General features: G+C 37.1%; 1 protein-coding gene across 4 annotated transcripts in view; it reads right to left on the bottom strand.

Moving 5' to 3' along the window:
• Positions 1 to 398: 398 nt before the first annotated feature.
• SLC4A10 (solute carrier family 4 member 10) overlaps positions 399 to 23129 on the bottom strand; it is a 274145-nt gene continuing 251414 nt past the window's right edge. For all 4 annotated transcript variants that reach the window (XM_036743354.1, XM_036743356.1, XM_036743355.1 and 1 more), the window contains 5 exons: positions 22887 to 23060; positions 21954 to 22076; positions 12575 to 12642; positions 9975 to 10091; positions 399 to 2524 (listed from right to left, as the gene is read on the bottom strand). In XM_036743354.1, coding sequence (XP_036599249.1) covers positions 2458 to 2524; positions 9975 to 10091; positions 12575 to 12642; positions 21954 to 22076; positions 22887 to 23060 — 549 coding nt within the window. In that variant the 3' untranslated portion in view covers positions 399 to 2457. The remainder of the gene's footprint in view (positions 2525 to 9974; positions 10092 to 12574; positions 12643 to 21953; positions 22077 to 22886; positions 23061 to 23129) is intronic.

Raw genomic sequence — 23129 nt, 5'->3', positions numbered from 1 at the left:
AATGTACAGAATCTGACCCAACTGTTTCCAATTCAGTTAATGATGTCAGTGGTTTAAAGTGGTAATCAGGTCAAATTAATTGCTTCTAAAACAGTTTTCCTCCTGGGATAGGGAAGCCACTAGTTTGGCTAAGTAAAAGTGGTTGAACCATCTTTGAATGGCTCTGACCATTTGCCATCCAGGCAGAATAGCGTATGAAATGGTCCTACCAACCATCCCAAAATCCCTACCAATATCTATCGAAATTTTCCTAACTCTAAGTTGAAAATGTAAGAAAAGTGATGTTCACAATCCGAGCATTGGTGATGGCCTGATGAATAATAGCAGGAAAAAAAAAGGTCCCACAAAATGACAAGCACTCAACATAATATAGAAATGTGAAAGGAAATTAGTTAGGATAAATATTTATTTCCACATAACATTTCTTAGTTGTGAAAAACACAATATCCTATTCACATTTACACTTTACTTAAACTTTGTAATAAATTACATCCAAGAAATTCAGCAATTTTGACCAGGAATATGAAATTAGAAGTAAATATATAACACTACATTTGCATTATATTTTGTGTGATTTCAAAATGTTGGGATTAACATAAGGATAGCGTTAAAATTCGCACAAGAACAGCGCGTGACTATAAAAAAAGGCTCAGAAACACAGAATGCCATTGGATACAATGATTTCTTAATAGTCTAATAGATGATCATGTGAAACTTTCACTTCACTATGATCTCTTTTTTAACAGAAGAGTTAGTAACATACCAAAACACAAGAAGGCTGCTTTGGGGGCAGACTGGCATGTCTTTCTAGTCTAAATCATAAACCAATTGGAATGTTACAAAGTAGCATCTGTATTATTGAATACATGAAAACAATGCATTTAGAACAGGAAGTTTCTGTACTTTGTCGTCTGCATTTATAAATACAATCTTTTTATTGTTATTAAATGCAAATCCTTCTTTGCATCCTTTAGGCTTGTTTCCATTTAAAATAATTACTTAAGAGGGCTGTGAGAGAAATTTCTAGGAAATGATGAGGTCCAGACTATAACAATAGTCAAGAGGATGCTACAAAACACTGCTCATTGACTTATCAAAGGAATTTCCCCCCCCCTTGATATTGATTATGGAAAACAAAATCACTTTGAGTAAAAGTAATTAATGAATTGGAAGAACTCTGAATCCTTGCAAAAGTGAACATTAAAAAGAGCATAAGCTCAGTTGGCCTGTGGGCTTTCCTGGAATCCCAAAACATTAAAATGGCTAATAAAATCAGTCATTATTTAGCTTCATTAAAAATGAATTAAAAAGTTATTCTTTCAAATAGTACTCCAAAATCAGAAATAGCCTTCCCCTCTTCTACAAGCTTGGTAAAGATGGAATTACTTGGTACAGACTGAAATATCAATTGGAAATTCCCCTGGTCAGTAGCTGAAATGTTCAGTTTGAGGTTTATTTCTTGACAGCATGCATTTTTAATAGAACAGTATAAAAAGTGTTGCAGGAAAAAAATCACAACTGGACACCTGTCAACCTCACATGAGAACAAAGTTCCAACCTAGCATGACACAGGGCAGGATCCTCACTGGTAGAGTTATTGTACACGTGGGTATTTCTTATACAATGATTCATCATGGGGTATGCTGCATGTGTATAAATAAATGCTGATTTGGAAAAACTTGGTGTCAGAGGTAAAGAAACTTAACCACATAATTCAGACAATGGTTTATATTGAAAACATCCCCAAACTGTTTATAAAAGTATTGGTTCACTGATTTTAAGTATTTCCCTATGGTCCATATTGGATAATGTAATCACAATGTACATTCTGAATAAATGCTGTCTGAAGGTTTCCCTTCAATGTCTAATTCTTTTAAAACAAGATGTGAAGAGATTTTTATTTTGATTCCCCCAAATGACTTTATGCTTCAGGTAATACAAATTTTAAAATATTAAATGCCTTTTATTGAATCAAGAAAGACAGCATAAATAGAATTGCTTTAAAAAAGAGCTTTCAGACTAACTTTTTAATTTGGGTCTTTCAAAATAAGTCATTAATACTATGCTACAAAAATCAGAAAGAAGTAGGGTTACCTTTCAAATTTCCTTTGAATAAAATTTATAGGCATCACAAGGCCAGGAAAATAGTAAAATACAAGTCAACTCACATGAGTCCTCTCTTTCAAAAATCAACTGCTCTTATGAGATTGATGACATGAATTTTAGTGTTTAAGAATGGTTAATCCAGCAAGGAACACACAGGTTCTTGCACTGGCTACCAGGGATGTCTCACCGCGCAGAAGTTTTAGACAGAGGAACAAAATGAGTATTGCACTACTTACAGTGTGGGCGTGAATTTGGGATGAGAGACAGAATTTACAATACATGATCAAAGCAGTTTTATTAATAATTGTGGCACTCTTCTTGTATGTTTGTAAAAATAAATTGAAGAACAAGTCATAGACAAGTCTCCCTGTCAACACCTTTCCCTGAGTCAGCTTTCTTCTCTTTTCTGCCTTCAGTGCTGGAAGGGGGGAAAGGAAAAGTCTGTTACTGTCAATGCCACCATACCTTCTGCAAGAACTGCCTGATCCCCTTCCCTTCTCCTTAAAAGACGCCCTCCTTCAAAAAAAGAAAATAACCCAAAAACCAAACCCCGCTCCCCTCCACCAAGATGCATTAATTTTTCATGCTACATAGCACAGACTGACCAGCAACAATTATACAACTCTGAACTGGGTAGGATACAAGCCGTGGGTCAGAATTTCAGAGAGGGAAGAATGAATAAAATTGAAAGTTTTCAGACAGATCTGAAAGCATGCAAGATTCACACACTTGTCATTTTGGCAAATGAAATTGTTAATGATTGTTGAAAACACCCGTCATGATACCATCTTAAGACAACACTGACACTTTGTTAAATGGAACAAACAAGAAGTCACAGTTGTTATTTCTAAGTTCTGCTGACCCTTGGTTTGCTCCCACCTTCTTCACTGAATGGTGCTTTGTGGGAAGAACAGGTCTTGGTCCCTTAGGGTACATTTCCTCTGTTCTGGAGAATGATTACACCCTGTTAAAAAACTGAACACCCTGTCCTCCAGCAGTCTGATGTCCGCTTGGGAAGACAAAGCCTCACAGCCAGAGGAATGGCCACTCTATTCACTTATATTCTGAATTTGCATAGTCTGAAAAGGGTTTTTATTTTATTTTATTCTCCAGATCAATCTGTTAATAATCTATACCTATTGTGAAACACTCTCTATGCCCTTTTCTTTCTTTCTTTTTCCCCCAAGGCTCAAAACTTTTCCCACTATCACATTAGCTGGTTGGCTGGGAAATGTTAATTTAAAAAAAATGGATGCATGCATTATGTTCACATCTGAATTGTAAGCTTCTAGGGGACATGCCTTATGGCAGCTCACCTGATGTCTCACTCCTCTGTGTTTTTGCACCTGCCTGCAGAATACTCTTCTCCTCACCTTGGATTTTTAGAATTTCTGGCTTCCTTCAAGACATGGCTCATTGGAAAATCTTTTAGGACTTGTTATTAGTGCTACCTTTTCAAATTATTGTGTCTATATTCTTCTGTTTACATCTTTATCTTCTTCCTCATAAACTCCAGTGATAGGTTTCTTTCTTTCTTTCTTTCTTTCTTTCTTTCTTTCTTTCTTTCTTTCTTTCTTTCTTTCTTTCTTTCTTTCTTCCTTCCTCTTTCCTTTCTTTCTTTCTTTCTTTCTTTCTTTCTTTCTTTCTTTCTTTCTTTCTTTCTTTCTTTCTTTCTTGTATCCCTAATGTCTAGAAAGTGCTTTGTACACAGTGGGTGTTTAATAAATGCTGATTCAATTGGATTATGAAATGAAGCCTATAGGCAAAGGCCCATACGTGACTAAGGCTTCATTTCATAATAACTTTACATATACATAGCTTTTTCTGCTACGGTTACCATCCAAGCACCTGGAATAGGGCTCCTGTTAATAGAATTCCATTTCTGATCAAGATGCCTGGCTCTGGAGAGATTTTGCCTATCCCTAATCCTGATTTTTAGCCCTCAAACCACTGAGTCCTTCATGGCCAATAGCTCACATTGTCAAATGCATTCTGAAAGTGCTTTAGATTGATTTTATTCTTCCATTTTTGCTAGAAACAGCCCTTCTCAGTTGTCACCATCACCAGGCACCATCAGGTAAGGAGTGCCCGAGCTTCTGCCATTCATGGCAGGCTGCCAGATCTCTGAGAGCTAGTGTGAGCATCTGTGGCACCCTGGGTTGGAGCCTGCCACATGCCTCAGCACATACCACTTACAGGTCACAGTGAAACGACTTTCTTTTCTTTCATTTGCTTTTCTCATGAGAAGGGATGACAGTATGCACATGATGTGCTGAGAGCCTTAATTCTATATTTTTAAATCCTCTATCTACATATCTCAATTTCTTCTCCTTCCATTCTTTCCATGTGACAAGTTTTAATGACTTTGTCTTCCAATATAACAATATCTTGAGTCTTACCTGGCTCTAAGTGAGCTATTCTTGCTCTGTGCTCTGCACTTGGTATGCACCCCTCTTTTAAAAAGGCAGAGGTCTAGCAGCCATTAATGTTGTTCTGGAGGATGTCTATGGGAGATGCCAGGGTCTGTGTTACATAGATTTGTATCCAATATGGTACCTGCCACACTCCTGTCTTCTCCAGCAAGTCCTCCTCCCTACCTCTACCTCACCATCATCTACACCTTTTTTATCATCCTTCAATCTCTGACTGGCTACTGTCTCCTTGCCTGCTGCCTATGAACAACTCCCATTTTTCTTTCATCCTTAAACTAATTTTTCTCAAACATTTATCAACAACTAACAACCCATGTCTTTCTCTCCTCAGCTAAATTCCTTTGGAAAGCCGGGGACACTAGGTGTCTCTAGTTCCACTCTTCTCACTCTCTTCTAAAGTCTCTGCAGTCTGGCTTCTGACTTCATCATTCAACAGGAGCAGCATTTTCCAAAGTTGCTACTGATCTCTTAATTGCCAACTCTAGTGACCTTTTCCCAGTCCCAATCCTCTGTGACCTTTCTGAAGCATTTGCTACTGTTGATCGCCTTCTCCTGAATGTCATTTCTCCTCACTGCCTGTTTTCTCATGGTTCTCCTCCTACTTGTGCATCTTTTCCTTTTTAGGGTCCTTTTTTAGATCTTCATCTATGTTGTGCTCACTAATGATGAGCATTCCCCAAGGCTCTATCTGGGGGCTTCTTCTCTACTCTCTTCTTTCTCTGTCTCTCTGTCTCTCTGTCTCTCTCTCTCTCTCTGTCTCTGTCTCTCCATCTCAATTGGTGATCTCATTAGTTCCTATGCAGATGATTCCTAGATCTATCTATCCAGATTTTGTCTCTCCTAGCCAGTCACGAGTTTGGGCAATAGACTGTACAGATGGGGCAAGAGTGACTGAGTTGAGGATTTTCCTGATATTACAAACCTGGGGGAATGGAAGGATCATCATGCTCTTGATGGTAACAGGAACATTGTGAAAATGGAAGGTTTCAGGGAAAAGATAATGAGTTGTGCTTTTTACGTACTGAGTTTGAGATGTCTAAGGGACACTCAGTCCAAGATTTCCAAAAGGCAGTTGGTGGTGTATAGAAGTGTTCTCTACCAGTTCCTCCTCACTGCCTGGAGAGGTTAGTATTTTTCCTTATGATAATTAATGATGATGGGACACTGACTAAAGTGGTATGTCAGGATACAATTGAAGGAGTAAATGTTTCAGAGAAAAGTAAAAAGTGCTCCAGGCATTCAAGTAACTGAGTCTCATAAAAAATCTTCAGTCATTTAGTTGCATCTGACTCTTTGTGACCCTGTCAACCATACCATACATGGGATTTTCTTGGCAAAGATACTGGAGTGGTTTGCATCTCCAGCACATTAAGGCAAGCAGAGATTAAGTGACTTGTCCAGGCTCACACAGTTAATAAATGTCTCAGGCTGGATTTGAACTCAAGTCTTCCTGACTTCAGGCCCAGTGCTCTATCCTCTGAGCTGTCTGGCTGCTCCTCTCTAAGTCTACTGATGTGATTCTTACATACTTCTTCTCAGCAGCAATAGCAGAGGATTCTGATATAGCTCCTTCTAATTCCATGCATAGCAATCTCTGAAGCCATGGACTTCAAGTTGGTTTAGAGTCCACTCTCAAAACTACACCCCAGACTCAATCCCACCTAAGAATCTTTTTCATTCATGATGACAGTGGAGATTTTAGGTACTAGGTACGGGTTTTACAGTTAGTCCTCTTAACTGCCTTGGATCATTTATTTATATTTTTACAAATTTATGTTGTCTGAAATGCAGTTAGGACAGAGAAACAAAGGGGACTCATTGGCATAGAGTATTTGTTGAAGGAGGTGATGAGGATAGCTTCAAGGACCGGAATAGCTATACTAGTGTTACATAATCTTTCTTTCACTTAGGAAATACTATGTCATTTAGTATTTTCATGTTTCAGTGAATAGAATTAGTACTTAACTAATGGGGAATCTGTAGATTTTGAACGCTACATGACACAGGAATTGCTAAACTGGATAGTCCATTTCAAGCTGTCCCTAATTGAAATAGTACAATTTAAATGGAACTTATTTCAAATGACCCACACAGTATGTTGAGCTGGTCCCAGTTAATACTTGTATATCACTTGTATTTTCCACATGTTACAAATTAAACCCTTTGATCAAATGTGCTGTTATTTGAAGGTGTTTCTTACAATCTCCCTTTAGTCTTCTCTGAAGTGTTTGATAGATGAAAGTACACCAAACTATTGCCAAATCCAACTGTTATATTTAACTTCACTTATAAAAGGCGCTCCAAAACATCCTGAATTGGCACGAAACCTCACACTCTATCTAGTGTCTTCTAGGGCAAATAGCTACCAGCAAAGTGTGGAATAATAACAAGAAGTCGGCTCTGTTGCCATCTGCTGAGGTCCTGCGTGCAACTCCAGAACCTAGTGTGTTAATATTCTCAAGGTGATTAAAATCTAAGACCTCAGCTACCAACCCTACCTTGAGGACTTTTCAGACCAAAAGGCATGCCAAGTCATGCCAGGATATAATCGTTACATAGCCCCTTTGCCCACAGTAGGTGCTCAATAAATGTTGTATTGACAGGTGAATGAATGAATGAATAAATGAATGAATGATGCTAGTGGCATGCCTCCTGGTCATACTTTGACGCCCTCATTTGGCACTGAGTATAATAATGTTGTTACTGTTCTCAGAACTTCTTGAGAATCCCTGTTTCCATTGGGATTCCATAGCTATACGTCTGAATAGCATTAAAAGACACACAAAAAGTCTTCACCTGGGAGGTTTCCCCTTTGGAATGCAGAGAAGCTAGCTGAACCTTCACTTCAGTGCAGTATAGGTGGTGTGGTAAAGTGATGAGGGACTATATTAGGTGTCTTGAGTCTTGGATGCTAGATTCAGATTTTCCATTTACTAACCATCTGACTTTAGGTTCTCAGTTTTCTCATCTGTAAAATGGAGATACTAATACTTACTTTGCCCTACTTCACAGTACTGCTGTGATAAATGAGGATATGGATGTGAAAGCACTTTATACATTAAAAAGTATTTTTTAAATGTAAGTTATTGCTCTAGAAATATTTTGAAATTACATCAGTAAGAGCTGCTCACTGGTCATTAAGAATGGACATTATAGACTACACTCCAAAATGATTCCTTTAAATGGAATGTATTTAAAATCACATTGAGTTATTCTCCTAAGTCAATCTATAAATGTGCTGGTAATTTAGAAAAGGATTTAAGAAATAGATCTTTTCTGGTAAAGGGCATTACTTGAAAACTTTTGAGTCTGGTATTTAGTTTAAGGAACACTTAACATTAGAACACTTAGCATTAGAACATATTAACTGTTGGCTTGAGTCAAAGCTAAACAGATGGACAGTCTAGACTGCTGGTCTAGTTAAGACAGGAAGATACACAACAGTGCCTGAAGTAAGCAGTTCTACAAACCAGATTGTCCTTCCTTACTTGTATGGCTTCCTTGTCCTACATTTCATTTGGCACATAGTAAGTGCTTAATAAATGCTTTTTAAAAAATCATTCATTTTGGCCTGTAAGCCTGGCCTTCACACTGAACACTAGTGAAATATCACTACAAAGACTTTTCTTTTTTTTTTACTTTAGGGTCAGTCAATACAGGAAAACAGATTTCTATGTAAGTGGACAGCTCCCCTTTGTAGAACCCTTCAATATTTATCCAAAACTCTTAGATTGTCACAGAAGCATTATGGATCATTCTATTATACCATAGTGGGGTTATTTTGGATACTGGGATTAAATAGGTCTTAGAATAAAAAGCCACTTCTGTGGATCCAAGTGGAGAAACTCATAAAGGCTTTTACCCCCAGTAACAGAGAACAAGCAATAAAAAGTCTGTGGTGATAACCAATGAGTTGCTTAGTGTTTTATCAATAAAATAAATTAAAATAAAACAAAAGAGATGTCATTGAGCTGGTCTGTGAGCTTCTGAAGTCAAGCCTCTCTGGATTCCCTATGTGTCTTGTTTATGCAGTTGAGGAAGAGAGAGACAACATTGAAGCAGCAGCATGCCATTTTGGGGTGACAAAAATCAGCAACAAGAGGTGCAGGTTTTTCTATTTTTCTATACCTTCTGTAAAGTGTCAAACAGATTCTCTCTTGTGCCCATGTTCTCAACCATTTCCATAAAGCAAGACTCTTGGTGTTTGGATGCGTGCATAGTACATACAGGGGAGACACCCAGTTTATGCAATTTAAAAAAAATCAAGGAGCTCTTTTTTTGTTTCGAAGGTAAAAAAGACTGATGCCAGGTTTGAGTTGCTAAGTATAGCTTGGCAAGAACATTTCTTAATTAATGGATGAGGGTTTTGAAGAGGTGGGCTTCCAAACCTCCTTGAAGCATTTGGCCAACTGCCCCAGGTGTTTCAGCTCAAGATGTGGGCCTGAAGCTAGGGCACTCCATGCCTTTTGCCTCCCCAAAACTTACACAGAATACAGAGGCTGATTGGGTTTTTAGAAGACACCATTTAACATAAGGGGATGCAATCAAGGAATAGGTTTGAGGGAGAGGGTCTTACCTTTGGGGAATCAGCTTCTAGAGTGATTTAGGAAGGGGAGCTTATGACAGAAATGTAATATGAAACAATCAGGTAGAAAAAGTTAATTGAAAACTTATGGAAATAAAAGAAAATATCAGTTATAGCAAACATTGCAGCTAGTTTCCCCAAATCCCTTGATCACTCTCAAGCAGAAAGAAATACTGCTACGACCCCAGTCTGCCATTTATGTTTCAGCATCAAGGAAGGTGGGGTGATTTCATTTCTGAGTTATGAAGTCAGAGAAATTCATCAGAAAAATCAGATATATATTGGAATTCAAGGGCAAAAATCTGCTTTCTACATGCACATGAAATTGCCTATAAGCAACATACATGTGCCCATGCACACACACACAGAGGAGAGAATAGGATTTCCAAGAATTCTAAGTTTTCTCTGGGCAGTATGTGAAGACCCCCCAAATGAGCAGGTGGGCAGGAGTGGGTAAAATTAGGGAGCCAATATAACCATTGCATGTGGAACATGGAAGGGAGGGAAAGAGGTAGTGGTGATGGTTAGGAACCACAAAGTATCATCAGATATCTATGGTGCTTCTTGCCTGAAGCAGATCAGGGAAAAAAAAAAACTTTGTAGGAGGCCCAGATGAATAAATGACAGCTTAGGAAATGTTTCAAATGGTGTTTTGGTCTGAGAAAGAAATTTCTGGAAGCATCTTAATTTTGTTTCTAAACACAATTTATGCCTCGATTTTAAAGATTTCTCTGTACAAACCTAAGTCTTCAATTTGATGGTAAATTTATTTTTTTATTTAGCTAATGATTTGAGGTTATAAAATGCCTGGGATTAATACATCATGCTGTTATTGCTAAAAAAATTCAAACCTTTTAGAAGGAAAGCTTGACTCCTTGTCCTTTGAGTTTTCTGAGGTGATCAGAAGGTTCCTCCATAATGCTGTTTTTGTCATTTCATCAGAAATGTTGATCACAGATGGATCATCTCTAGATGGGAGTTCATACAAAAGTAAAAAAAAATTAACTACTTAGGTTGCCAGCACCACTGGTCCATTAGTGATACATAATGCAAGAAAAGCATACACATCGATAGATTGTCTATAGCCGAAACCTTTGTAATCTTCTACATGATTCTAAATTTCAAACCAAATAACCATGAAAAATGAAAATCCAAAACCAAATACAAATATACCAGGCATGTAAGCCATCAATTATAGGCAATGATTTCCTTATTCAAATTCTAGTTCTGTTCCATGGTTCATGCACTCAAGAATTCTCCTTGTGGCTTTGCAGACTTCATTGTCATAACATTTATTGTCTCAGACTCTGTACTCTGGGAAGGTAGCAACTCAAGATCAGATTTGGGATGGTCTATAACTTCAGCTTCAAGAATGAACACAATTAAATGGCAATGGCAAGGAGCCAGAGTGCTGCCAATAGGGAACCATAGGAGAGGAGTTTACAGAAGCCAAGGAGACAGTACAGGATGACTTGCTATAGCCAATGCTGGAAAATGCAGAAGTCACAGTCTGACCTCATGTTGAGAAGAGCAGTTATTGCTTTTCTCATTTCCAGTAAAATTCAATTCCCTTGAGAGAAAGAACTGTTTCATTTGTTTTTGTCTTGGTATCCTCAGCATCTAACACTGTCTAGCACACAGTAGGCACTTAACAAATGCTTAATAAATAAATGAATTAATATTTTCAGCTCGAGGGTCAATTTCTCTGGTTCCCTCTTCCTCAATGGTCTTATGAACAAACATTAGGTGTTCTAACTCTGTGTGATTGTGGGAGGTCAATTAACAAGCATTAAATGCCAGGCACTGTGCTAAGAGCTAAGGATACAAGGACAAAAAAAGAAACAATTCTTGTTCTCGAAAATTTTAGATTTTTAGCCTCTCTAGACCTCAGTTTTATAGTCTGTAGGATAGGGAAAGTCTTTATTTGATAAGCTCTAAGTATCCCTTTTCACTCTAACAGTCTATAATTCTGTGGGTCTCTTGTGGGTCACACAGCAAATGTGTCAGAGTTAGGATTGGAAAAAAGGTCTTCCTGCTTCTGAGATTATCTCTGTATCCACTATATCAACTAAGTCCCTAAGAGGGAAAGTCCAGTTTTAATGTTAGACTGTAAAGCAAAATGTTTCTGTTCTATCTCATTCTTTAGTATTGCAGCACATATAAATTGCCTCCATGTGGGAAAAACCATTTTTTAAATTAACGTCATTCCAAACTATCTAGAATTATTTTGATAGTATAAATTTAGTTTTAAGTAAGGTTACAAAGTCATAAATACAAAAAATTAAGATAAGAGTTGCAGCAGAAGTATAGCTTTCTGACAAAATATTTGGAAATTCTTTACAAGTTTGAGGGTTGAAATACGTAGATAAATAGTTATTTGTAGCTCTGAAGAGTGCTACATTTGGAAGAATGAGGTGGTGTACATTGATACAAACTTTTGAAATTTTACATGATTCATGTAGCCATAACAAATGCCCAATAGAAATTCCCTTTGAAGCAACTTTGTGCAAAAAGAGAACAATTGTGCTTTGTAGATTTTTTTTAGGGGATTACTGATCTCACTGGGATGGCTAAGTCTTTCAAATCAGGAACTGAAATTTCTTCTAGATGAATTACTATGAGTTATGAGAGTTTAAGAGTTAAGATTTATTCACCAGGTAACCAACTTAGGGAGTAACCATTACATTTGCCAGAGAACTCTCCATCTCTTGTCTCCAAGTTTTAGCACTCACTGTCTTCCATGAGCCCTCACCATTGCATGTTACTTTCCCTGGCTTCCTTCAAGATACTTCAAATCCCATTTTTTTTGCTGGAGGCCTTTCCCTACTAATGTCTTCCCTTTTTAGATTATCTTCCTGTTACTCTCTCTCTGTCTTTAGGTTACTAGTAATTTACATATTGTCTTTTCCTCATTAGAATGTATGTTCCTTGAGGGTAGGCATTGTTTTTGTCTTTCCAGTGGGCCTGGAATACAGTAAGCGCTTTATATATACTTGCTGTCTAATTGCTGGCTGAGAAGTGAAGCTTGACTTCATGTCTGGTCTTATTTTCTGAGCGGATTAGACCAAGGGTACTTCCAAAGAGAATATGAAACAAAAGAATTTAAGAGCTGGCAGGATTAATTAGTCCAATTGTTCACACACTTATATGGAAGCGACAACCAGAGTGGGAGGTGACTTACCCAAATTTATACAGCCGAGTGTGTGAGATCACATTGTTGAAGGGACAGAACCCAAGATGACACAGCTGAATGTGGCAAAACTAGGCCTAAAACCCAAGTATAGTCTCGTGATTCCCATGCTACCTCTGGACTTCAGCGACAATAGAAATTTATCCACTTATCAAATTCAAGAATAGAATTCATTGTGCTTTCAGTGCCTTTTCCTGTTGCCAGAAATGATGCTTTTTAAAGGTCACGGAGTAAACACCTACATTAAAGAAAGCATCTTACCTATAATGCCCTTCCAGTGGGAGCTGAACTGTGCCCTCATCTTCCATGGCTAACATACTTTGTTCTTCCTGGGAAGACAACATTCAAAGTCAGTACATTACACCTGATAGTTCTCCATTTTACTTTAAAGAACAGGGATGAATTAATGTTTCATTAGCTTATTAACCCCGAGAACCTCTCCTTTGTTTGTATTTATTAATGTTAGCGTGAATTCTTTTAATAAAACATCAGTTACCAAGAACACAAGTAATTAAGGGTGTGTTACCTCAAATGATATAATTTAAGTGCTAACAACAATCTTTTTCATGTCACTCAATGGAAAACCTGATTCATTTTCAAAAAGAGTTTTTATGTGATTTTTTTTAAAACTGTGAACTAAATTTACCATTATGTAATGAGGACTTCAAGATTTTGGACTATGTTCCAGAATATTATCAAGGGAGTTTGTGGGATGTACTCCTCCATATATTTTTCAAGTCAAGGGAAGTAGTTTTCTTTTTGAGGTGATTGAAATACAGGCTTGCCTAAAGGCTAGAGGAATGGTCTAGGTGCCTTCTCAAGGGTCATCTTCAGCATTAAATCCCACGGTTGAAGTTTTCCTTTGGAATTCTATTTTTTCTCCCTCTAAAAAAAGGGAGAAAAGATCATTTGGAGATGTTGTAATCAGGAATAAGGATGGGATAAGTCTCCTAAGGTGAAGGCATAAACGATTAGGTGCCTTGCAGAGCTTTGAACCCGTGCTTCCCAGGTAAAGTTAGCCTTAATGGCTACTATGAAATATAGTAAGTGGAATACTGTGTTATATACAGTGTTGGGTATAAACAAACTGTTGTTACTGTACCCAAAGAGAAAGTTAAGACATTTCTAGGTTATGACTCAGAGTCCATGTCTCTTGTCTGTAAAGGGGCCAACTAAATTCCCCAAGTTTGAAGCAATATTAAGGACCATTTAAAATCATGAAGATTATTGACTTGGTCATCGAATCATCAGTTTTAAACTCTTGATCACAGGGGATGGGGAGAAGAGAAAGAACTGTTTCAATTCTATTTGTTTCCAAGATGAAAGTGTCAAAGCTTGGATATCTTAAAACTTCTTTATGATGCATTTCATTAATTGTTTTTCATGCTTACCACAAAAAATAGATAATTTGCATTTGTATTACTAACAGACCTATCTCAGGGTACATTATATTACATTTGGTTCTGAATAGCCCTCAGGAGTATTATGCATTTGGATATAGTTTACTGGCCTTGGAAGATAGCTGGTTTGCCAAAAAAAAAATAGGCAATAGCATCTACATTGCTGTGACCTATAATCATCATGGAGAATATGGGAGGATAGCAAATGTATCCTGCCAAAGTGGTAAGTTAACACCTGCCACATGATGAGTAAAATAAAAGTGGAATGTATGACAACAAGAAAATCATAAAGTGATTTCAGAAGTCATACTTCCCTGGAAAATGAGTTAAAGACTTGAATGCTAAAGGAATGCTTCCCAAATGAAATAGCTCTCTCTATAATGCAACACTTCTTTCCATGGTTCTCCAGTGAATGATAAGCATTATATGTGGTATATTCTTTCTAACTCTGAATAAAATATCAAGTACTTCAGTGAGGAAAAAAAAGGTCTAAATTGTGCAGAGATGAGGTCATAGCTAACAATGGCCGGTCAACCTGATGATGGAGAACCAAGACCAAAGCTTTGAGAACAAATATCTTTTTTCCCCCTTAGATGATTTTCCACTTTTCTCTCAAATTACTTTCAATAATTATTTTGCACTCTGTGGCTTGTTAGCATGCGTGGGCTTTATACAAGTCATAATTCCATCCAAACAAAAACTCATCACCTCTAAAGATAGCTTTTCCAAGTCATGCTTATCTGAAAAGAAAGGTGGCAGAGCATCGGCTGCTTTCAGTGCCAGAAGGAAGCTGGGTGGGCCTGCAGGAGCACAGAGACGGCATGCTGCGTCCCTCAGGCATCTCAATAAGGAAACCAAATTAAAAAAAAGAGGTATGCTTCTTAGTAGGAGCATCTATTGACACAAGGGGTCAGTCACATGGATTGACCTCATAACAATCACTACCCCAACTTATATCAACCTTATGGAAGAACAGATGTTAAAGGAAGCAGCCCCGCTACAAAGCCATTCTGGGAATTCATGCAATGGGAGGGGCTCAAAGGTAAAAATATGCTTTGCAACAAAGTCCTTGAATCACTTCGGTTACTAAGCCCTCTTTGGTTGGGCTCAGCCACTTTATGCATAATCCCATTCTGTAGTTAATAGTAAGAGATCCAGGGTCTTTGGAGGGTGAGGTAGCTAGGGTAGGGCACTGTGCCTAGAGGGAGGATAGGCTTGAATTCAAACACTGCCCCAGACACTTCCTCCTCTCAACCTCAGTTCCCTCATCTGCAAAATGATGACAATAACAGTGCCAATCTCATAGGGTTGTTATAAAGATCAAAAGAAAGTTTATTAATATATATGGTGGGAGAGAGAGAGAGCAAGAGAGAGTGAGAGAGCGAGAGAGAGAGTGAGAGAGCGAGAGAGCGAGAGAGAGAGAGAGAGAGAGAGAGAGAGGGAAGAGAGTTCTTTGCAAAACTCAAAAGCACCATATAAATGATAGGTCTTTTCCCAAAGATGTCTCAATGATTGGCAAATAATTGGCAAATATGACCAAATGAATAATCACATTTGAAATAGTCCAAGTAGCATTTTTCAGACTAATAACTAAGGACAGATATTGGTATTCTTTTGCAAGAAATAGGAACCTGAGACCTAGAAAAGTTAAATGATAAACCCAACATCAATCAACTAATTATTTCAACACATTTGTTGAGCTATATATGAGTACCTGTAAAGCACAAAGAAGAATTTTTTTAAAAATGTGAGGTCTATAGAACTCTGTTAAGGAGCTTACACTATAATTGTGGAAACAAAGAACATAAATGTGGTACCAAGTGGTGAATTATAACTGCCGATTAAGCATCATTGACAAAAAATGATCCAGAAAGAAGAAAAATTCCTTGAGATGGAATAGTCAATGAAGGTTTTCACAAAGGAGGAGAGATAAGATTTGAGCTAAACTGCAAAAAGGAAGTGGGAGCTAGATAGTCATAGAATAAGGCACTTGCTTTACAGTGGGGTAGGTGGTGGTGGCAGCAGGGGATAGAAGTGGGTTTATGTTGGGGAAGTAGCGGGAAATGAGATTTAAAGATGGGAATATCAAACTCAAGACACTGAACTTATATATATATATATATATATACATACATATATATCTATATGTACATATATATCTATGTGTGTGTGCTATAGTCTTTCTTTCCTTGTTCATTTCTTTATTACTGTAATCTTTACCAAATCTGGGCTACAGATAAGGATATCTCTTAGGTGTCACAGTTCCCACCAAAATGCTCTTATTTGGTCAACATCTGTCACTATTGAGGAGCAAGTGGCTGTTTTAGAAAGAGCTCTGGACTTCTCAGAAGTCTGCAACCAAGGGCCAGTTTCAGGTCCTGCTTTGTCTTTAAGACGGGTCACCATGAGTAAATCTTCACTTAAAATCTCATCCCCAGCTTCATTTTCTGTAAAATGCACTACCTACATCTGAGAACTGTTCTGAAAATCAATGAATATATATGAAATTATTTGGTAAACTGAAAAATTCTAGATAAGTTTAAATTGTTACTGTTCCTACTTTATAAAATGAGACATTTTCTACACAAACAAATAAATCTATGGTCCTTAAGATGCCCAAAGCATAACTTCACCCTTGGGCACATAAAAATTCTGATTTGACCACTTCCTAAATCAAAAATTAAAGTCTCAGTTATATTAGGATTGTGTAATGGATAGAGTGCTGGACCTCGAGGCAGGAAGACCAGTGTTCAAATCTGACTTCAGATACTTATTAGATGTATGACCCTGGGCAAGTCATTTAATTTCTGTTTGCCTCAGTTTCCTCAACTGTAAAATGAGAGCAATATTGATGTTGACCTCATAGAATTGTTGTGAGGATAAAATGAGATAATATTCATAGAGCCCTTAAGACAGTGCCTGGTACCTCTCAGGTCCTATATAAATGTATATTCTATCTCTCCCCCTCCTGGGCTCTTAAAGTGACTAAACTATAAATGAATTAAAGACCAGGTAGATGTAGTTTTTGGAAGTAGGAAAACATTTCTAAGTCTAAAACCTCTACAAATGCAAGACATTATTCTTGTTATTACTATTATCATTAAGTTACTAAGGTATCATTAAGCACCATAGTTTAAAGCCCAGAAAAGCAAGACCAACCATTTCCACGTGGTAGAAGAAAAGGCGGCCTTAGTGGACTGGCGGCTGGCCTATGAGAGTCAGGAAGAGCTGGATATACAGCATACAGGCTGTGTGGCCCTGAGCATATCACCAAACCACTCAGATTGCCCCAAGCAATCCTCTAAGACTAAATTGCAATGAAGGTGCAGACTTGTTTTGGTAAAGAAAGTGCCTCACCTGGAGCTCTTTGCACTAATAAAATCACAGTGCAAAAAAAGGGTACAATTGCAAAGCCACTTTTTTTTTCTGAACTTAAAAAATGCTTTGGATAGGACATATTCAGAAAGACTTAAGAAATCACAGAATAAGAAGCTTGTCCAATATCCTTAGAAAATATGTACATTTATTGAAAATTCAAAAAATTTCAGACTTCTGAAAAGTCTTCCCAAAGGCATCCATTTGCTAGATTTAGGAAAGTTTCTACAGACAAGAGATTCTCTCCTAGTTTTCGGTTCCATTACCTCTCTTTACCTTCATTAAACATTACTTACTACCCTCTACCTTTCCTGACCAAGCCCTAGAATTGTGCTCAGCCAACAAGTACTCAAATGATCCCAAACTCAGTGCAGGCTTTCCTATGTCTCTCTGCTGTGGGTGTTATGTCTCTCCAATGGACTGTAAGTCTCTGGAGGACCTTGTCTTTTATTTCTTTTGTCTCTCTTCTAATGCTTCCATACATGGTGAATATTCAACTGACTTATACTCAACACAAAACAGATGACTTTATAACTTCTCACAGCTCAAATTCTAGGAAAACGTAAGTCAACGAGATTTGTCTGAAACGGACTCTCTAATCCACTTGGTCAAAAAACACAATCACATCCTTCCTCATTAGTGGAATATATAAAGTCCTTTCTATTGGATAGATATTAAGTCCTGAGAAATATTTGACTAGGGAGGGGTGTTGGTGTTCCAGACACATTTGGACATTCAAAATTTGATTCTTAAGTCTTTCATTTACACAGAGCAATGTGTAAAATGTCAGGGTTCCAATATTCATTTCTACCCTGATTATAATCCTTTCTTTCTAAAAACTGAAACATATGCATATGCATATGCATGAAGCACATGGAAATTTGGAACAGAAGCTCTGCGACCTTGGACTGGCCTGTGTAGCTATTTATTCTGCTTAGCTCATTATTGAATTTTAAGGTCAACCTAATGTTTTCTCAATGCCATGAGACCGGAAGTGTGCTACTGGGAGGAAAACCCCACAGGATAAAAGTACAGACTTGTAACTATCATCAGAAGGACAAGAGGTGAACCTGCTTTAAATTCGAGTCTCAGGGAGCAGCTTAGATGTTACATTAGAGACATTCCTGAAATTTGCCATCTTGCCAGACTTCTACTGAAGTTGCTCTACTGGTTCAGACTACTGGAGAAATGCAATATTATGAAGAAAGCCTTTTGACAACTCCCGTGATCCATTTATCATCTTATTGGACAATATGCTAGAAGACTGAATGATGGAATAGGAAAAACCCAGTAAGACACAATGAGTTCTCTTGACTGGCTCCATCCTGCTGTTGATACCATAAGCCTCCAGGAAGCCAAATGCTGAGGTCTGCTGGACAAAGTTGAAAATAAACCCATGGGAGTTTTTAGTCTAACCCTCCTACTCTCCATATTGACTGGACATTTTTAATATTTATTTCAAGCAGAAGAATGAACATTTCTATGCTTCTTTTGTTCTTTCCAACTGTCAGATGCATAATTATCTCTGCACTGGTCAGGAATTTATTTTGTGTTCAACAAGAGATTTTTCAACACTGTCATTGGCCTTATTTTTCTTCCCATATTAAAGTTAAACAAAAGTAGATCCAAAATAGATTAGAGTTGCAAGGGGCCTTAGGAGTCACCTAGAAGCAATAAAGCATGAGATTTGGATTAAATGTTGGACATGGTATCAAGAAGAATCTGCCTTCTGACATTTACCAACTGTGTGACCGTGAACATGCACGCCACTGAACGCACCTCAGTCTCTGTTTCTGCATCTTTAAAATGTGGGTAGCTCTAATACCTATATTACAGGGTGGTTGTGAGTTTCAGTGAGGGAATGTATGTAAAGTAGTATGGAAAGCTTAAAGCACCATAGAAATGTCAGTTATTATAGTCCAACCCCTTCATTTTATAGATGAGAACCCAACACATAAAATGACTCATCAAAGATTTCACAACTAATAAATCAAAGAAGAGGGAAAAGAATGCAAGAAACCTAATGGTTAATGGTTCAGATCAGATGTAGGGATTCTGTTCTCCATAGTAGCTCAGGGTTTTCTGTCTCCTACCAAGATTCTGTCTTAGTGTACAGATGTGTAATTTGGACATTCCAAATCAATTATATTTAGTACTTTCAGAAAACAAATATCTCTATAAATCAGGCATTATTTTTACTGTTTTTAAAATTCTCCTTCTTGTTGTCAAAACATACTCAGCAGCTAATGGAATATTGTATTGTTCTATGTGCTGTAACAGGGCAGATACTGAGACAGGACCTCTACTCTCACGGAACTTAAAACCAGTGAGAAAGACATATGGAATCACATTCAAGGGGAAAATACTATAGAATGTTGAAAACATACGAGTGTTTTGGAATAGTAAAAATATTAAGTATAAAGGAAGATGGAAAGTAAGGTACCATGATTTATCTTGTAGAGGGCAGAAAAAACCATATAATATATGTTTCTTTCTCATCATTTCAAGGAGAGATAAAGCAGGGAAGGGGTCTGAACGTGCTTTGAGTGAAAAGCATTCTTTTGGAGGAACAAAATTTTGCTCTACAATCTCAAGGGGAATAATTTTTTAAAAGTAGGAAAGAATGAGAGAAGAAAATGACCTTGGTAAGTTGGAAAGGGAGAATATTCAAGGTATAGGGTATGACTTGAGAGGAGAGTCATAGGTAGGTTAATTATAATAATGAAGCAGTTAGTATGGTTGTCTCATCAGAGGTGATGAAAAGTTCAATAGAAGATATAAACCAGGCAGTCACAGAAAATAAGATATTAGTTATTGCTTTGGTGTGCTTAATAATAAATGAAAGATTAGAAGGGCTGGGAGAATCACATTCAGCAAGCTTTGCATGTAAATCTTTTGTTCAGAAACCTACTTGCAAATTGCATTCAGCTAGAAAGCTGGAATTGAGAATAAATATAATTAATTAAATTAACCCAACTCAATTCAACAAACATTTGATAAATTTTCTGCTATGTGCAAGGTACTGTACTAGATCAAATGGTTCAAGATAAAACCAAAATAATCCTTGTCCTCAAGGAATTTATAGTCCCTTTGGAGAGCGGTGCCTGTGGAAAGGAAATACAACATGTACAAGGTAATATGAGGACAGAAAGGTCAGGTGGACCTTTAGCCTCAAATGTCAGCACCTTTACCCTTCAAAAATATTTGTTGATTTTTATCTCCTTTAGACTTAGTCTGTACTGAGCCCCACCCTGCCTATTTTGGGGGGAGGGTGATATGGTGTCTAAAGTACAAACACACTAGAAATGAACTAAAACCAAGATTAGCAAAGAAAACCAGTACTACTGGAAATTGTGCTTGTAGGGTCTTGTGTTTTTATGTCGCAAGCAAAATTTTAAAATATTAGTTTCTATAGTGCACTTGGAAAGATAAAGAACTGGTGGTCATATCAGAATTAAACCTTGTGTCACTGGAGAAAATGCTATTCAAAAAATGCCTTCTAGACCATTCACAAAAGATTAATATTCTCAAGTATTTTTTAGTACAAAGTTATTTCATCATGCTAAGTCACCAAGGTTGGAGAGATCATTTGCAATTAAATGACCACAGGAGAAACCTACAACAATCCAGTTCCGCCACTGAGATACAGTTCTCCAAGAAACAATGGACAGAAGTCTCGTGATGACTCTTTGCTGTCTAGATAGTGAAGGACCCCGATGTGGCTGGGCAAAAACGAAGACTGCTAGAATAGTTTAAAGGAACATATCTGTGGACATAGTAACACACTCAACGGTTGAAGCAGGTGGTCAAATTCACTATGCCTCTCATAGAGAATAAATATAAAGATCAATTTCCAAACTCTCACCAAATACTCTCTTTTAAATGCTAATTTCATTTCTCTTTTTCTATTTTTAAAAACTGATGTGATTAATTAATGTGTCAAATATTTTACTAGCTAATCTTGTCATCTGCAAACTCTATGGCTTCTACATTATTTTATTACTGCCTAAGTAGATATAAGAATATCTCCCAAAATTTAGAAATGACAAAACAAGTAAAAGTAACCTCATTGCATTGAAAGTAATGAATTATAGTGCAGGAGCACCAAAAAGTGACATATTTCTTTTAGTACATAAAACAGAGAAGACAACCATGAAAATAAGAACAGTTTTTTTCTGAAAACAACTCGATTAAGTCAACCTTCCATCATTTTGAAAAAGCAAGTCAAATCAACATTTCTCACGGTTCAGCACTTAAACTCACCAATGACTGACAGCATTTTTGCTGTAGTCTCTTGACCAACACTTATTTCTTATTTCTAACAAAATGCCAGTAATAATTTGTTCCTTTCCCTCTCACATAGTTAACCAAGTCAGTATTTATACATGTAGGGATTGGTAGTGTTCATTATCAGCTGTCTGCTATACTCGGGATAGGGGGTTTTAAAACCAATCATAGTACCTGGAGTTTGTGTGTGCGTGATTGTGTGTGTGTGTGTGTGTGTGTGTGTGTTCAAATTATCTTATGAATTCAATGGAATTTGTGACTTGGCTCACTTTATAAATAGAAGCCATCATTCCTAAAAATAGCTTCATATTTTCAGTGTGTCTGGGTTTAAACACATCAAATGTGCACTTTTTTTTCCTCAAAGGCCAGTTTTCTGGTGTCAAATTGTAAGCTCTCCATCCAGCCAATTCACATCTGTCAGGATCAGTGATTACATAAAATGAAAGAGCATAATCTAGTTTCGAAGAACTTTTGCTATTCAAGGCCAATGGTTGGGTGGGAAATGATGAGTTTCATTACTAAAGAGAATTGAATTTTAAAATGAAAAAAAAATCAATACTGTTTTTCCTCTGACCTACCTCTTTTTCAGCATCTTCCAATTTCTTTTTCTTGCTCTCAGGCATCAAATCATCCAACCAGCTCAATTCTCGTTTGGTAAAAAATAAATCCATCAATTTTCTTACAAACACCAAAGCTAATACCTGTAGCAAACAGGGGCATAATTTCAAAGCATAGAAAACCTGCTATATGTGCATATACATTTAATGGAAGCATGTCAAATCACACTGAAATGCTTTCTTTTGGTTGATATAAAAATAAATGTTAGTATAGCAGTATACAGTGCATATATCATCTGGACTGTTGTTTAGCATTTAAAATTACTCCTAGCACATAACTAATACTTTTAAAAAATTATTGTAGGTTTCACTATGGAAGGGTTGGATGTATTATAGTTATGATGGTGGAGGAAATTTGAAAATTCACATTTCTGTTATGAGTTAGGGCTAAGATAAACTTATCTTGACCACCTCATTAAAATCCATTGACTATTTTGCATTTTTTTAATGTCAGCATGAGAGACAAGGGCTCTTATGGAGACTAATAACAGCATGATTCTATATTGGCATTTTTTTGTATTGAGTATCTCTTTTTAAGTTATGGAACATTTGAGAGACTTAAACTCATTCGATTCTCCTTTCATCGTGATATTTACACCTTAATTTCAAGTTTGGATGATTTTTAAACATTTATTTTTCCTCCCAAATTTAATCCTTTGTCAATTATCCTCACTGTTAAGGAGACAAAACTAGCTTGGATAATTGAAATTTACAGGTAATTTTAGTCACCAGTTTTAATCTACTATCTCACCAAAATGAGCTGGTTCAGGTTTCAGTTTTATTGTATTTCCCTCTTCCCATCCTCTGAATGGAGGATCCAATAAAATGTCCATATGCCAGATAACAGCTCCTTGTATAGCGGAAGCTAACAAGGAGAAAATAGTGTTTTCATACCATCATGGGAAAGACAATGGCAGCTCTTGATACTTTGATTATCCATAGGAGGCCAAGGCAACTCATCTGAATGATGGTGAAGAGATGGACTTTTCGAAGGGGTACATGCCGTAGGTATATAAAATCTGGTTGGTGTTTTGCTGGCATCCAGAAAAGCTTTATTCTATCAAAGAACTGTAACATAAATTAAATTGTTTTAATAAATAATGAGACAGAACCACATCATCATAAATTGATGTTTCA

The sequence above is a fragment of the Trichosurus vulpecula genome, chromosome 2 (assembly GCF_011100635.1).
Source record: "Trichosurus vulpecula isolate mTriVul1 chromosome 2, mTriVul1.pri, whole genome shotgun sequence".
NCBI classification, from domain to species: Eukaryota; Metazoa; Chordata; class Mammalia; order Diprotodontia; family Phalangeridae; genus Trichosurus; species Trichosurus vulpecula.
Note: the sequence above shows the minus strand (reverse complement) of the source record. Positions and strands in the feature narration are given on the sequence as shown.